This window comes from Montipora capricornis, chromosome 1 (assembly GCF_036669925.1).
Source record: "Montipora capricornis isolate CH-2021 chromosome 1, ASM3666992v2, whole genome shotgun sequence".
NCBI classification, from domain to species: domain Eukaryota; kingdom Metazoa; phylum Cnidaria; class Anthozoa; order Scleractinia; family Acroporidae; genus Montipora; species Montipora capricornis.
The window spans coordinates 6,719,969-6,737,468 of record NC_090883.1 but is presented as its reverse complement, the minus strand read 5'-3'; the positions used below and the strand labels follow the sequence as shown (position 1 = coordinate 6,737,468).

The 17,500-nt window shown below is 37.8% G+C and overlaps 1 protein-coding gene across 1 annotated transcript in view; it reads left to right on the top strand.

Moving 5' to 3' along the window:
* The first annotated feature begins 935 nt into the window (after positions 1-935).
* LOC138044498 (protein CLP1 homolog) overlaps positions 936-17,500 on the top strand; it is a 21,708-nt gene continuing 5,143 nt past the window's right edge. Inside the window, exons 1-11 of the mRNA XM_068891018.1 lie at positions 936-1,107; positions 1,966-2,052; positions 2,775-2,890; positions 4,658-4,784; positions 5,532-5,645; positions 7,672-7,699; positions 9,250-9,288; positions 10,217-10,348; positions 11,425-11,514; positions 14,402-14,502; positions 15,454-15,592. Coding sequence (XP_068747119.1) covers positions 985-1,107; positions 1,966-2,052; positions 2,775-2,890; positions 4,658-4,784; positions 5,532-5,645; positions 7,672-7,699; positions 9,250-9,288; positions 10,217-10,348; positions 11,425-11,514; positions 14,402-14,502; positions 15,454-15,592 — 1,096 coding nt within the window. The 5' untranslated portion in view covers positions 936-984. The remainder of the gene's footprint in view (positions 1,108-1,965; positions 2,053-2,774; positions 2,891-4,657; positions 4,785-5,531; positions 5,646-7,671; positions 7,700-9,249; positions 9,289-10,216; positions 10,349-11,424; positions 11,515-14,401; positions 14,503-15,453; positions 15,593-17,500) is intronic.

Here is a 17,500-nt window from a genome sequence, read left to right as displayed (position 1 = left end):
GCATTGCTGCTAATTGGGGACACCAAAAACTAGTTACAATTATCAAGACTATGTACAAGATAAAATGAAAATAATAGCTTTTCAGAAGATAAAGGGCCTATCCATCAGAATAAAAGTACAGCAGTGGTTAAAACTAAGAATAGTCAAGTTGAATACAGCTGACATTTGCACTGTTAACCGTGAACAGTAAAATGGCTGTTTCCTGGAGTCTTTGGTAGAACAATGTTGGCAGACCAGCGGCACCCATCAGTTCCTCGTTACTTAAAACCTTGTCACGGTAGATAGCCCTTTGTGGTAAAATTGTTGTCCGACATAGCTGAAGTTTAACTTTCTGGAATGAAATTTCTGAGGCGCATCATAACACCTACAAATCTCCCTGCTTTAACCGCAATTGATTTAATATTAGATAGAGTTTTTTCAACCATTTTCATTCAAGGGCGAGATTTCGAAAATAACTTTTTTCTGCAGCTATGCTAAGACACAGTTTGTCTGTTAATGAAAGGAAACTTGGCCATTTCAACTATCATTTTACCGCAAGAATTTTGTAGACATGAAATGCTTCAAGTAGATAAGTAAAATGCTTTTCTACTTTGCTCTTACCCCTAGCCAATGTTGTCGACAGTGGCAAGACTAGTGGGCTGGCCAAAATTAAAAGCACTGTCCGGAACACATTTTCAATAATGGTCGCTACAGTTCACAGTTCAAAAAATTAAAACAACTCCTACCTTTCATACCTCTCCTACCTTTCAGAGTTTTTAACTTGATTAAACGCGATGTTTTCAAACAAAGAAAGAAAAAGGCAACATAGTGATACTTACCTCATCGTACCTCACCACTAAGCACGCAAAAAAAGTACTTTGTTTTCAGTTTTCCCGCCAAAGAAAGACACGGTGACCAGCCTCATTTTCAAGTATTTTCAGAAAGACACTGGGGAGAATAACAAATCCAAGATGGCGGAAGACTATTGTAGGGACACGTGAATGAATGAAGTACTGTAGAAGACTCTTTGCTTCTAAACATGAACAAGGCCTCGGAAGACTGTTACTGAAACGTCTCCGGATCTCATTGACCTTAAAGGAGATGGAAGTTGAACAAGAAAAGGCGCCAGTAAGTATGAACGAACTTTCTTTATTTTTTGTTTCAAGTGCGTCTTAACAACTTTTGCCAGAAGTCTCAAAAAGGCTTGAACAGATTAGCATCAGGCGCGTGTTTTGGGACAGCACCAGTGCTGTTATATTTATTCATGATGTAAAAACAAAACTTTGTGACAAAAACGCGTGAGGTTTTAAAAAAATGTGTAACGAAGGGTCTTTCTGCAGGTACCGGAAAGCATTATGTTTTTGGTCACTTGGGATGAGTCTTCATTTGGAGTTGTTTTGTTTTCTGTCTCTTGTTTCTTTTGTTTTACGCAATTTCTGCTCCGGTACTTGCAGAAGCTGCCGTCACGAATTCGTCTTATTAATTACACCCGCAGATTTCCAGCTAGCGACCTGTTCCATTAAATGAAAGATAAACTTCAATAAATCAACGACTCCTTTTTTCAGAATCTGGTTAAAATACATTCTAAGCCATACATAGCACGATTTCGATTATTCAACGCAGCAACTGCAACTTGTGTAGAGTACAAATACAAATAGAAATTAATACTTAATTGGCCGCTCCCCATAGAGGCTTTTCAGGGCCAATGAAACACAATTAATGAAACAACAGAACAGAATAACAACAACAACTGTTAAGAATCCCAACTGGCCAAAGGCAAACCAGTGCAGCTGGAAAGTTGAGCCAGGAACTACCTGGAACAAATTCAATGAGTGGTCAGAGTGGGTCTTGAACCCAGGATCTCAGGATCTCAGGGCATTAGCACCCTTACTGTATTTCTGGGCCACACTACCTCACTGCTGCTTTTGTCAAAATCAGTATTATTGTTTACTTCACCATTGTTGTTTGAAATCTTTATGCACTTAGCAAGAGGAAAGACAGCAGTTCAAGCTTGAGAAGGACACAGAATTAAGACTTGAAATTCCTGAAGGGAAAGGAAAAGCAGAACTTGTGGTAAGATAGATAAGGGGAAGTACATGTACATGTACATATCACTCTCGATAAAAGTCCTGCGGCAAAAGAAAACTCAAGGCTTGTTCATTGGTTATTTTTCTGTCTCTGTTTTGTAGCTCTGGCATGGCATGACTTTTAGTCCCACCAAAAAACTTGTTAAATATTTTATTCTGCCAAGTTTTCATTTAGTGAAAATCATAGTCATACAGTATTTCAAAGCGTCTGATAGCACATGATCATGGACAAGGTAAACCTCCTTTGTGTACAGTGAGGATACAACTGTGAGGATCCTACTGTAGCTTCACTTGATTTCATATTTCCGCGTTTCAATACATGACTCATTTCATATATAATTTTCATTCATCATGGGAACCCACAAATAACCGGCTCCAAACATCAGTGGCTTCACAGCTCGGTTGGTTAGAGCATCACACCAGCATCACAAGATCATGGGTTCAAACCTAGTAGAAGTCCGGAATTTTTCAGGCTTCTTCACGCAGTTGCTAAAATTGCGTTCATAACTGCAAGGATCATGGCTACACTTCTCTGGAAATAAAGGACTGTTTGCTTTAGCCTTAGAGGTACATTTTGTCATTTTAGTAGATCAACAATTACTGTAGTTATTTTTTTCTTGTGGAGGAGGGGGGGGGGGGGGGGGGGGGGGGGTGGTGTTTATATTGGTGCTTTCTCTGGATAAACCGTCAATGTTGGTCTCTGTTTAGCTGCTTCAAGGTCAAGCTGAAGTATTTGGGACTGAGTTGATCAGAAACAAGAGGTTTACATTCATTGCTGGATCAAAGGTTGCAGTGTTTACCTGGCATGGCTGTACTGTAGAAATATCCTTTTAGTCACCATTTCAAGTTATTATAATACAGTGTAAGCTACTTTTAATTATCTGAGAAAACAGGTCTTGAAAGTAAAATATGCATGATATAAAAATAATCATGTAAACAGTTTGAAATGCCTTATAGTGCCACAAACCGCAAGTTTTATTTTTGCTCAGCAAATCGTCTTACTTTCTTGATCACATTACACGGATCCATATTCATTTTCATCAAAGTCGTCCGCCAGGCAAGTACGTCTTCTGATTTGCCCGGACAAATTTTGGGTTGCCCGGGCAAAAATGCAAAAATATAGCAAATGGTCAATAAAATTACTTGTAATTTGATGAGCATTCGTTTTTTATTTTACACACTCGTCAATAATTTTGACTCTGGAGTACCGGTATTTTATTATTTGCACCGTGGGAACCCGATTTACAGTGGTCCATTTCTGCAGCTGCAAAATGTACTTGAATGTAGCTTACAGAGTTACGATTCAAAGACCCAAAGTTTCGACGCTCCTGCTATCAAGATTTTGTGTTTTCCTGTTTGTAAGCAGCATGTTCTGCTCCACTTGTTTTCCTTTTTGCTGGAGGTGGCGACAAACCTTGTAACTACATGTAACCCCAAATTCTCAGCCGAGACCACGAGTCACTCTTTGCTCTTTGTTAACGACTTGCTAAGAACCATGCCAGCGGCTAGATACATGAAAATTGAGCCTGCAATCGTTTGAAGGAAAATACCGCGTGGTGCCCAAACTTGAGATCTCATTGCTGAGAAAAGCTGCATGTTTATTCCTTATTTTCTTGAAGTTTCCATTGAATGAAAAGCGATCGGAACAAAAGTACATTCTATAATATAACATTTGATGTCATTCATAAAAAGATATTTATAATATTTAAAACATCACTCGGGTTTTTAGTCGTCTAGGACGACCGGACGACTTCGAATGTGGATCCCTGACATTATCAAGATAATTATCCAGTTTGCTCAAATTCCCACTTTCCAGCAGCCTTTGAAATGGATGTTGCACAGAGCTACAGTGTGTACATGTCATTTTGTGGGTCACTTTCACTGGGTTAGCAAAAATATGCACCCCCCTGCCCCTCAATGAATGGGCACGGATTTCCAAAAGCATTAGACCCCCCCCCCCCCCCCCTCCCTCCCACCTTGGTTTCCATAAATTCAATTTGTTCAAAATAACAAATTTAAAAATTAAAATTACACTTGAAGTTTAAGCTTAAACCTTATCTTCTTTCGGGACAGAAGAAACTCTGCACTGTTGAAGTTGAAGTCAGACAAACTAAACATGACTGTTATCTTCCAAATTTGGAACTTCAGACCTTCAGTAACATGAATTTTTTTTTTTACCTCCAAGTTCCTGTAGGTCCATTCGCTTTGGTCTGGGTATGCCAAAGCCTGAGAATTTAGCTTGTTTTTTATTATGTTAAACCATCGAATAATGTGTACAGTGTACATGTATACAGTGTATATTGCACTACCTGTCATAAGCTTTTCAATAAAGAAATTAAAGGAACACCGTTATACAAGAAGTGTAAGTTATAAACTCACAATAAGCAAACTTTGTCCTAAAAATAATGCATGTATTGTGACTGATGGGAAATCTTTTGCTTTGATAATCCACTTTCATCTCTAGCAACTACTGAGGGCTCTGACGTGTATGAAATATTTCAATTTTTGTGATTACGAGACTTTAGTATGTCTATGTCTGTCTCTTATTAAAGTTACTACTGTACATGTTAATACCATAACCATTTCCAAATCTCTGGCCCACCCGAATGGTCTTACGTGTCCAAGGAAACCCCTATGGTTATGTACCTCAATCTTCATATGGCCCTGGAACAAATGAGACAAAAAGTGGAAAACACTGAATCAGACATTGGGCCCAGGGTAAGTCAGCACACTACGTTAAGCTCTAAATGCCCGAATCGAGAAACTGGAAACCAGAAACCAGATATCAGAATTATCCAGAATTGGCGAGAGCTACAAGAATTTATTCAGTGGATAAATCACAAGTTGTGTTTTACCGTCTTTCCTTCCTTTGATTATATTCTAGCTATTACCACAGCCTCCAAAATATGAGATTATAAATGGGCTATGTCACATTATTTTAGGGTGTTTAGGGAAAATGTTAAGGTAATGGTAATGTGGAATTCTTTACTGACAAAATTATTGTTACATCACACATGATGATTCTGAGCAAAAGTGACCTTGATACGGCAATTTAAAACAGGCATTTTTGTACTAAGGCAGGTGAAAAAAAATGAGGAAAATGAATTAATCAAGTTTTAAGTTTCCTTTATTATAATGTGGAATGCCTTAGCTTGATAATGCCATTACCATGCTCAAGTCTTAATATCCAGAATAACAAAGTCAGATCCATTTTACAGTTTACATTTCATCAGAGTTAAATACACGAGTGTGGGAATTATAGCAGACCATACAAGGAGTGGGTACATGTAAGTTGTTGTAGTTCTCGTGAATTGTGGATGTTTCTGGTTTCCGGATTCCAACTTTTAGTGCTGCCTGCACACTACCTCATGGTATTTTCATCTCTGCAGATTAATTGGATAAAATCAGGCAAGTGGGCATTTTACAAACTACTGTTCACTCCTTTGTTGTTAACTGTAATTCCAGGTGATGGTTGTTGGCCCAGGAGATGTTGGAAAATCCACCCTCTGTCAATTGATGTTGAATTACGCCGTCAGGATGGGAAGAAGGCCTGTGTTTGTTGATCTTGATGTGGGACAGGTAATGACAATTTAATCTCTTTATTTTTTTTTTCAATTTACATTCTTTACATAATTATATTTACAGTACCACTCAAAAGTAAGTTGACAGTTTCGACTCTATCCTCAAAACTTGATTCTCACGTCTTAAAGGTGAGACAAGATGAGTTTATTTTGAAAACTTGGTCTTCAAAGATATACTGTACGAGTTCCCAATGTGTTCTATCTCTTTACATTCTTTACAGTACATTACATGTATTAAAATAAATTTAAGACACACGACCCAACTTTTCAGACACGTTTCAGCATTACTCATGCCTTCATCAGTTTAATTTAATCTACAAGTAGACATGTACTTTAAAAGCAGTGGGAAGAAAATGGCAGTGTGGTAAAAATGCAGAGTGAAACAGGTTTCCTGGAAAACCAGGATCGGGGATCGAGGATTGATGACAAGCTAAAAGAAAATCAACACAGAAATTATGACAGTGATCCGATACATAGTTTCAATTTAAAATTTGAACTCATTTTACAAGGGTAAATGTCAGTGCATGACTCTTTGAAGTGGCTCTTCTTCGTTTTCCTGCTGATAGTTCCGTAGCCAGCTGCAGTCAGCAACTGGGAAACCACTTGGGCTAGTTGAAGGGCTACCTGACACAACATCTGAATAGTTTCTTTTGGACATCGGCAAATTTCTTTTTCCAATTTTTCAGAAAAGGTAAACTAACGTACCATATTCAATGGCACCAATTATCAAGTGTACTCTTTACTCTTCAGAGTCATGCACTGACATTTACCCTTTAGGGGCAGTTCTGGCACCGTGTAAAATGATTTAAAATTTTAAAGTGAAACTGTGGATCAGATTACATGTATTGTCTTAATTTCTGTGTACACAATAATAATTATTGATTTCCAGACCTGTTGTTGTTCTAGTTTTATTTCAAAGAAAAGAGCTTAGTTTAGCTTGTCATTGATCCTTGATCCTGATCCTCGATCCTCAATCCTCGATCCTGGTTTTCCAGGAAACCAGGCAATCAGTTGATTGGGGGAACAGTGTTGGCTGCAAGGTGTTGAGGGCACAATCTTGTCTTTCCCCAATGTGTTTCCAGTTTGATTCCAGGACTCAGTGTGATATGTGGGTTTTGTACTCGGCTTGGTTTTTTACCTTGTTACTCTGGTTTTCCATCTCAACAAAAACCAAAATTGAAATAATTATTGAATTTACTGCTTTGATTGGATCGGAAGTTTCCCTGATTGGTAGAGCTATAATTGCTTGTAATAAAGTGATGACTTAATACAGTATAATAAAACTGGGGTCCTAATGCAATGCCCTCAAAGTAAAAGAAATATAATTATAGAATAATAATTAGTAATGGCAACAATGGCATTTTTGTAACATGCCCTGAAAATGGCAGAAAGTACACACGTGTAATTTAAAAAACAGAGGCTCCTGGTGAAAGTCTTAACAATGCATGTAATACTTCAAAAACTCTTAAACAATTCTTGAACCTACATGTAAGAGCTCCTACATGTATCAAGACACCGATAGAATGTCATGTGCATGAGCTTTATGCTGTAAACCCGATAAAACACTCCTGATTGCAATTCTTAATAATTTATTCCTTAGTAATACGGCCCGGCTTGTTTTCTTTTTGTATGCTAATATCCTTCTTTCACAATTTGAACCTTTGTTCAGACTCCCGAGGGACATGCTTTCTGCAGAATGTTTTTTAAGCCATTCAGGAAACTCGCAGCACATGTTATTAAACCCAATAAAACAGTACTATTCATTTTTAAGCAGTAAATAAGGTTGCACTAGCTCAGCACGTTTGGATACATATGAGATCAAAAGGGACATTAATTGAGTTATGGACTGTACATTGTACATACTGTATCTTTCAACCACTGGTGCAGTATTTAACTAAACTGTTTGTAAGCTGACACTGTATACTGTAGTTATCACAGAGAAAGTACTTGAAATATATGTACTTTCTCTTTGCTTCTATAGAGTTACACAAGTTTACATTTTTATGCTTTGTTTTCCTAATCAGGGTTATGTTGGAATTCCTGGTACTATGGGTGAGTAGAAAGCCGGGTATCATGCAGGGACCTTTTATTCATATTAAAAAATAATAAAATTAACGTAATACTACATGCGGGGCTTGAAATTAACAAAAAAAACAGTTGGCTGTCCAATGCTGTCACCAAGGTGAACCCTGAGTCATGGGAGGCAGCCGTAGCTGGTCACTGCAACTCAAGCATTAATTTGTCTGGATATTGTGTCAAGAGACCTGACACCAAGAGGGAACAGCTGTAGCCCAATCAGAGGGAATGATAAAGACAAAGTGTGAGAGCAGCTTCTGCACTCTTGCTACCAACAGCACACATTGTATTTAGTTAATGCAGCAACTGGAACAAACACTATCACCTCCGTTTTCCTCTCTCTCCACAAAACCAATATTTGATTTGATTTGATTTGATTTGATTTGAATTGAGTTAATTTCATTAGTGTCCCCAATTAGGTCTCTTGTGCTAAATCCATTGACACTGAATTAAAGTTATTATTATTTGAAAGAATTGGATTTAACAGTCACAGTCGATGCTGCTTGAATACAGCAAACTGACTTTACCGGCACAATCCATTGTCTTTCAAAACAGTACGAGATGATGATCGTGGAGGATTGATATTGACTTAACAAACAAGCCAACAAAGTTATCCAACTAAATTGAATGACTGGATATGAGATGTATAAATAAATTCTATCTTTCATTCAATTGTTGGTTGGTTGAAATAAATGTTTTGTCAGATTAAGCACAAGACTGGAAACTATTTAGTAAAAGGTTCTAGCCATTCCACACTACAATCAAGCTCAAGCAGTTTTGTCGTGATATCTTGTTTAATCTTTGTATTAGTATGCCATCAATTCCACTCAAAACGATGAGAAGAATGTTTTAAAAGTTTCTTCGATGATGATTTTACAATTGTAAGATTTTTCATCTTGATTGGTGGTAAAATGAGACAAAAGTAACCTGCTGAAGATACATGTAGCTTATTAGCTAGCGGTTTTGTCCGGCTACCTTGTCCTTATTGACAGCTCTGTACATGTACAACACATTCACCAGAATGATGTGCATTGTACAAGTATAAGAAATTGTGTGAACTTGCTCATGCATTTCATGATTTATGGGCACAAGTGACTTTTTTTAAAAGTTCTCAAAATTGCACAAGCTGTAGGCAAGTGCAGTTTGAGAACTTTCAAATCATTACAAGTGACCATAAAATAATCATGAAATGCATTACCAAATTCATACGATTTTTTATTTACTGTATTATATACTCAACAAATCAAGTCAATGCTTTGTTTCCATAGCAACTTCCGTATTGCACTCTATAACCTTTTTTGCATTCTGTAACCTATTCATGCATTTGTCATTGACCAATCAGAAATGCATTATTTTTTTGAGTATTTAATAAGAGGAGTTACACTGTACATTATAGTGTCTTGTGTCAGTGAAGAGAATGAGTACATGTGATGTGTTGAAGATTCTGGATGGTACAAAAGAGCTCATAGACTTTCCTGTAAGAAGTAGTTTAATTGTTAGTATCTTCCATTCTTCCCATGAAACAGGTGCATTGTTAATTGAGAGACCTGCAGACATTGAAGAAGGTGACATAAAAATTAGTGAATGTAATTTAATCACTTGCTGCACGTACAACATAAGACTGATTTATGAATGGTAAAGAGCAATTAGTTTAGCTAAATGCTGCGCCTTGGGAAAACATTGAGATTTGCAGGAAACAAAATTAACGGTTTTCCTAAGGACCAGTGATGAAGTAATAACATTCGCGGGTGACAGTGCACTGTTACCCTCTGACTTCATAGATTTTGCAATGTTGCCTGCTTAGGCTTAGAGACTTTTGGCGGGAAACAGTTAGATGTCATGTGACCTCAAAGTAACCAATGAGAGTGTGCACTGTTGGGGGAAAAATTCAGCTATATAACAATAATGATAATTATTACCTGACTTAATCAGGGGTAGAAAGCAGGTCCATAGTCATCAGATTGTCTTGAAGGATGCAATAAGTTTCTTAAATCATTTTCTTTAATCATAGGACCTATGCACTATAGTTACGTGTACATTGTACTAACAGGAACTTAAAATATTTTGATATACTCTTTATAATGGTTCCCTTGGTTTTTATCTGGATGTTAAAGTTTAGGTGTAGTTCAGGTGAATTTAAATCAGACTTTGTGAAGGGCATAAAATTTATTAATTATTATTATGATTATTACTATTGTGAAAATGCTTCAGGCAAGAGCAGTTCAAGGTTTAGTGGCAGGGGTTTTGTTCAATGTTTTAATTCTGGAAAGCAACCAGTGATAGTACAGTGTAAGTTAACCCTAAGCAAAATTTCTTTCAACTGTAGTTACATTACTGGTACTCTAAGACTTGTCTTTGAAGATGCACATGTACTGTAGGTACCCATCCCTAAAGCGTGAGATAGTTTACTCACTCAGACCACACACCCAGAAGTAATACCATTATTATTAATCCAAGGATTGCTTAAATTTGTTCTGCTTTATTAATCAACAGGTTTTCCTTTACAAGCCCCACTTGTGTATCATTATGGTCATCTCTCACCTGCGCCCAACGAGAAGCTGTACAACAAAGTGTCAAGTACAATAGCTGAGGTTACAAAACAGAGATTTGAAAAGAACAAAAAAGGTGACTTTACTGGCATCATCTTTATTCGATACATGTGTTAGGGTCTTGATAACAGCAGATGAGAAATAACTTGAAAAAATAAAGCAACGTTTTAAAATTTTTACAAGACATGTTTTGACATGCTTATGCCATCTTCAGTTGCAATTGTGAATGAATTGTACAATTTGAATTGAAACCTATTTATAAGAAAAATACAATGGATAAATTGGTACATTTTTTGCATAAAGACTCATGTTTGCAAACATCTTGCATTGTCAAGAGCTTATCAAGACTCTTCCACTGAATGTTTCACGATATTAGACTCAGCCAATTGAACTTTTAAAATTAAAATCAAATGGAACAAACCTACTCTTAACCAACAACTACAACATGCTGGCCCGTCTCTTTCAGTTTAGTCTCTTTGGTTATTCAGCTTCAAATTACAGCGAACGCTTTTTCAGTTTTTCTTTGTTAAGGGCTTTGTTGGGACGATAAGTATCTAAGTATCTTAATTAATCAATTAAATTTATTTAGTATTTGTAAGTATGCAAATAATGTATCAATTTATCCATTGTATTTTTCTTATAAATAGGACAGTTTAAATTCAAGTTGTACAACTCCTTCACAACTGAAAGTCACTTTGCTTTTGTCTGTTTGCTCAGAGGTGATTAGTTCTTGCTATTCACCTCCAAGCTAATCAGAATGCGTGGATTAAGCACTATAGTAGTAGTATGCAACGCTTTCAAGTGGTACAGTGTATACCGTGGAATATCCCATGAGTCACAGACCTGTATTTTCTTGGTATACACTCGAGCCTTTAGGCGAGAGTGTGTATACCAAGAAAATACTATTCTATACCATGCCATAGAAAATACAGTGGCCAGCAATGCACAATGGGAAGGTTGGGTGTGATACTGTTGAATTGCACTGGTCGATAGGAAGTTGCGGTGGAATACTGATGAATATACAGCGGCTTTCCTGCATTTTGATTGGCTGTATTTCTATGGTATGGTATAAAATACTAAGAGTATTTATTATACAATCAAGTTAATTTGATCAATGATGTGACTTTTTTAACTGTATTTTGCAACTTGCAGCACGTGTAAGTGGCTGTATTATCAATACCTGTGGATGGGTGACTGGAACTGGTTACAGAATCCTGGTTCATGCAGCTGAGGCATTTGAAGGTAAGCAAACTTAACAATAGCCTAAGAGGACATGATTTTTGTTTACCTTTGTTCTTAAGACTGTTTTTTGGCCATGTTCTTGTGGATTGTGTTGCTGGCAAGGAGTTTTATGAGAGAAAAAAAGGGCCATAATTACTTTTTACGATCAAATTCTCAATCTATTATGTACATGTATACACCATCAGTGATGCTAAAAGTAGAGGTGAGGTAGTGTCCCCTCTTGAACACCTGCGCATAAATTGAATGGTTACTTATGCCCTTTTTCCCACCAGCCCATAAGCTGTACTATAATAATAATAATAATAATAATAATAATTATGGGCACTGGGGTAGAACAGGTTGGTGCCTTAGCCTACCATAGGAATATGGACGCTCCCGCCCACCAGAGTCTTGGGTGGCACCTTTGGCAAGTGACAACAACCCAAAAGCTACCTGTGTTAGGGTTACAACAGCCTCATTTGATGAGAGAATGTCAAATATTGAATTTCATGCTAACGACGTCAACGGGATACAAACTGACAAAGGACATGAAGCCCATGAACCACCTACTATTCATGGATGATCTGAAGCTGTACGGAGCTAGCAAAGATCAACTAGACTCACTTGTTCTTGTTGTAAGGATCTTCTCGCAAGACATTAAGATGTTGTTTGGGCTAGACAAGTGTGCTGTTCTGGAAATGAGAAGGGGAAGACAAGTTGGCAGTGGCGGAATAGAACCACCCGACGACCAGCATATCGGGGAAATAGAGGAGGAAGGCTGCAAATACCTTGGAATCTTACAGTTGGACCAGACTCTCAACACCAAGATTAAAGGCAAAATAACATCGGAGTATATCAGAAGAGTCAAGAAGTTGTGTAGATCAAACCTCAATGGAGAAAATTTGATTGATGGCATGAATACCTGGGCTTTAGGTGTAGTACGCTACAGTGCGGGGATTGTGGACAGGACAATGGAGGAGGTAGCCAACATGGATAGAAGAACTAGGAAGATCTTGGCAATGAATGGCTGTCTGCACACCAGGAGTAATGTTGCGAGGCTGTACCTGCCGAGAAAGGAAGAGGACTGATTGGCATCGAGGAGTGTGTAAGAAGGGAGAGCACCCAGTAGAACACCTGACAACTGGAGAGAATCGAATAATAATAATAATAATAATAATAATAATAATAATAATAATAATAATAATAATAATAATAATAATAGTGATAGGGAACTGTCAGCGAATAAGCCTGATATAATGATCAAAGACCATGCTGACCAATGTTGCAAACTTATAGATGTATCAATACCAGCTGACAGAAATACCTCAACAAAAGTCATTGAAAAACTTTCAAGTACAAAGATCTCGAGATCGCAATCGCGAGGATGTGGGGTATGAGAACAGAGACTGTGCCAGTTATTGTTGGTGCGCTGGGACTTATTAGAGAGGGAATGGACCAGAACTTAGGAAAGATCCCTGGAACCAGTAACATTAATGAGCTGCAAAAGATTGTCCTCCTAGGAACGGCGCACAAACTGAGAAGGTTTCTGTCCATCAAATAAAAAAGTCCCCTGGTACCTCAGGACCAAGGATTGGCCCAGGTTCAAGGAGACTGAAAGAAGCAATTAATAGCACTGTAAACTATAATAATAATAATAATAATAATAATAATAATAATAACTTTATTATCTGATCTTGGCTATAAGAAGTACATCAAATTTACAATTAAAAGTACATGTAACTAACTTTATAAACTATTATACATTTAAGTCTTGCCTTGCTCTGAATAAAAGGGTTAATAACTCCGTTCATAACTCTATTCTACTTTATGAAGTCTTGCCCCGCGATGAATGAATGATTGGTGGGCAGTACAGGCACTTTCAATAATGCATGGGTGATCGTCTGCCGCTAAAAAGCTGTTAAATGCCTGCACTGTGTGTTTGTCCCGTCTTCCATCAAGAGGCTGTAAAGCGTCTCTAGAGAGGCCAGGGATGTCCATTCCACGATTTTGAATCCGTTGCAAGTCGTCGGCCAAGTACTTGGGAAGATCACCCCAAATGGGGGAAGCGTACTCCAGAAGTGGGCGTATCTTGGTGATGTATGTAGTTAATCCCATTTCAGTAGGCAGGTTAGCTTTACAGCACACACGCAAAATGTAGAGCCGCTTGTTTGCTCTAGCTACAATACCATTGAATGATGTGTACATTCCACTTTAAGTCCCTCTGAACATGTACTCCCAGTAATTTAAACACCTCTTCTCTCTCTAATACCTCGTTTCCGATAGTAATAAGACTAGGGGCTTGAGACTGCTGAGTTTTTCGAAAACTTATCCACATTTCTTTGGTCTTTTGTACATTAATTTCCATTTGGTTCGGCTCAGCCGATGCCACCAAATTACCTATGACCAGGTTCTTGCCTCAATATAAATGGCTTCAGTTCCACTGAAAGGTGAAGCCTGTAAACACTAATGTGAATGGAATCCATGTTCCGTTAGATTAGAAAACCATAGCCTACTTGTACGAATGAGTGGTTCATGGCAATGATTGAGGCTTTTCAAAATTATTCAACAAGATATCTTAGCAGCATAAAAGGAACCTATGTCACTCTAACAATTTATTCAACTTTCTCTTGGATTTCTGATTTTTAAGAATATACTTTTAATGTCCTTTTTCATTTGAGGCATTACCAAACTTACGATTGGTGAAATTACTACGTTTTCAGATATTTCAAGTCAGAGGCTGTCTTTTTCATTGCAATCGTTTTTTTTAAAATCAGTGTTATTTAGTTCTTGTGTCCCGTTTCTGAAATAAGTAGAAATTGCATTTCACTCTACACTATGATGTAGGCTTGTCCGCCATGTTGCCTGGTTTTCATCAGTAACTGTTATCATGCTTTTGTTTGTTTTCTAGTTAATGTAATAGTTGTCCTTGATCAAGAAAGAGTTTACAATGATCTCAAGAAACAGTTCGGCAACAAAGTCCAGATAGTACATCTGCCAAAGTCAGGAGGGGTAAGAGCGGGTCAATATGACGTATTATTCAAAGAAAGGGCCATGGCGTTTGGTTGATCATGAGTAAAATCAGAATCACATGACCTTGAAACCTGTAACTTGCAACTCTTTTCCTTGGAACAAAGCTGGGAATTTTAGGACACCAACTTTATGCCCAAATATGGACAAAAATAAGATCGAAGCTGCACGCGCGGGAAAATGCGCGAGCTACGTTACATCCGAATAAGGAAATTTTTAAACTAAAAAAAACCCCAGCTCTGAACCAAATTTAAACGCTTCAAGGTCATGAGCTTCTGGTAAAATTGATAACAAACACTTGCAAGCACAATTGATTATTTGTAATCATTTAAATTTTTGTCACATGTAATAGTATCAAAATACCGTGTAGGAAAGTAGGAAAAAAAAGTCACACATTACAGATCGATTGCAAGCTACAAAAGCATAGATCAGAAATAGTAATAAAGGTGGAATTTGAACACCTGACCCTCCGAGATCTAACAGGATGCTCAAACCACTGAGATACTGGAGAATACGGTGAGCCAGGATTATGTGTAGGCTTTGATTAGCACTGCATCTCAGGGCGCTTTCCATTTGACAAAACTGAGCGACCAGACCAGGCATTTGGAAGGACTAACTCTACAACTCCTTCCACTTAACACACTTCGAGGATGATATATACTCCCCGTAAGAATGCGAGGGATTATCATGCAAGTGTTCCTTCAAATTGTTGCATTTTCTTTGCACACTGATGGGTATGACTGGCCCGTTCTGACAAAGGGAAAGCGCCCTACACTCACACACTCAAATTATTACAGTAGTGGCTTCACTGCACCACACAGTTGCAGTATTATCAGGTATAAGTGATGAATGAGCTATGTCTCCTTTTCAATAGTCCTTGGATGAATAGAGGTAATACATGATTTCTACTTAATTCACAATGCGTTTCTGCAGGTGGTGGTGAGAAGCCAAGAAACGCGGCGGACGAGCAGAGATGATAGAGTCAGGGGTTATTTTTACGGCAAGAAGATGAATTTTTATCCTCACATTTTTGAAGTCAAATTTGCTGATATCAAGATTTTTAAAATAGGGGGTAAGAGACAAGTTTTTTTTTTTTTTTTTACCAACAATTCATCGGCAAAACTCTGCACTGTTTACTTATTCATTGTGTTATTATTTTAGGTAATGTTTCTGAAGGCGCCTGCGGCTCGCATTTTTCACCATGCAGGCTCTTGTGATGTTCAATGCAACCTTTTCTGCAAACTACATGTAGTTGTGGTCTTCATCGCCATTACCTTTTACTGCTTTCATGTGACCTAAACGGCTTTGGCATCTAACAATGTATATTAAGGACGTTCGCGCTAATTGTTTGTGCGCAACGTTACTGCGCATGTAACGCGACTGTAATATGCCACGCATTACTTTGAGCATTAGTGAAGTTGAGGTTTTAAGTAATGGTCCGGCTAAGAAGCAGGCAGCCCAGCGGCAAAAGTACTTAGAAGCTGCGAAATATTAATTTTTAATTTCACTCCAATCGAGGCATCTGATTGGCTAATATCGGAAAATGTCGAAAAAAGATGAGAAAAAAATGAAAAAAAAGCCTTTTTTGGATTTCTTCTTCCCCATGCCCTTGATCTCTGTCTCTCGGCCAAATTTGGGCATTGTTCTATGCGCCAATCAAATGGCGCATAGAATCTTGACGATATTTACAAACATAGTTTTTGAAGGCATAATGATTTGTTCTACGAAACAGAATCTAATTTTTTTAGACGGCAAGTCGATTACATTTTTCATTGAAATTCAAATTTCGCGCTTTTAGCTGCTTACACCAATGGGAACAGCCGAACTTAATTTGATTAAAAATGTTGGCACATTTTAACTAACCGACGCTATTGCCGCGGGCTATTGTTTTTCTGCCTGCTTTTTAGCCGGACCATTACTTAAAACCTTTGCAAAAACCGTGGACGGTAAGTCTTGCACAGCGTTGGATCAGAGAAAATCGTGATCAGTCAAAATTGATTTAAAATATTTATGAAAGTCAAGTAGACTACTGCACGACTGATATTCGCGAGGTTTTATCAGTCGTGCACTAGTCTACTTGACTTTCATACAAATTTTTCAAGCATCAGTTAAAATAACATGGCGACAAAAACGCCGAGGAAAAAATTACAGGCCGGCAAAAGAATGGCATATTTACTTCCGAATCATCATGAAACTTCAAAGAGAAGTGAGCGGGAGGATGGAAAAGCTCTGGAAAAGGTAGCTGATCGAGTAGACTAGTGGCTGAAAGTTTGGAAAAGTCGTGGACGAACCGTTGCGTAAATTTAATGGGGCTATTTCTTTTTAATGTTTTTATTACCCCACGAACTTAAGTTCAAAGTGAATGCATGTTTTTAAAGTTCTTTTCCTTTACTTTCGTAAAAAGTGAGGAGTATTTTCGTCCTCGTCCGCTTGAATAGTGCGGACCTGCGTGGAAACTATCAGCGATTGAATTTCACAAAAAACACACTCCAGAGGATGAGCATGACGGCAATGGGGAGATATTATACAAAACACCAACCAAATGAAGATGACCCCTGCTTAAAACGTCGTTGCTATGCTCGAATAAGGTTTTTTTTTTCGGTAAAAACCTTTCATCTCTTCAACGATCGATCCTCTCTTGGGTTCCAGTCCTTGCCCGACAGGTCACGCAAAAGCGTGACAAACGAACTTTTCCATGAGCTTTGCAAAATCACATCGATTTTACTCGTTCAGATCATCGGTGACCCTATTTTTTTTAAATCATGAATCACTTACTTTACTTACTATCTACAAAATATGATGAAATAAAAAAAATCTCACCGTAAGAAGTTATCTTTTTTTAACATTTTCTTTCCTCGTGCCATCGAATTCCGGTAGTGGTTGCAACGGATAGAGCTTACGAAAACACTCGTCGAGGATGAACTCTACTGTTTACCACATCCCTAGCGGCATACAATTATCTAAAAATCTCACTCCTAAA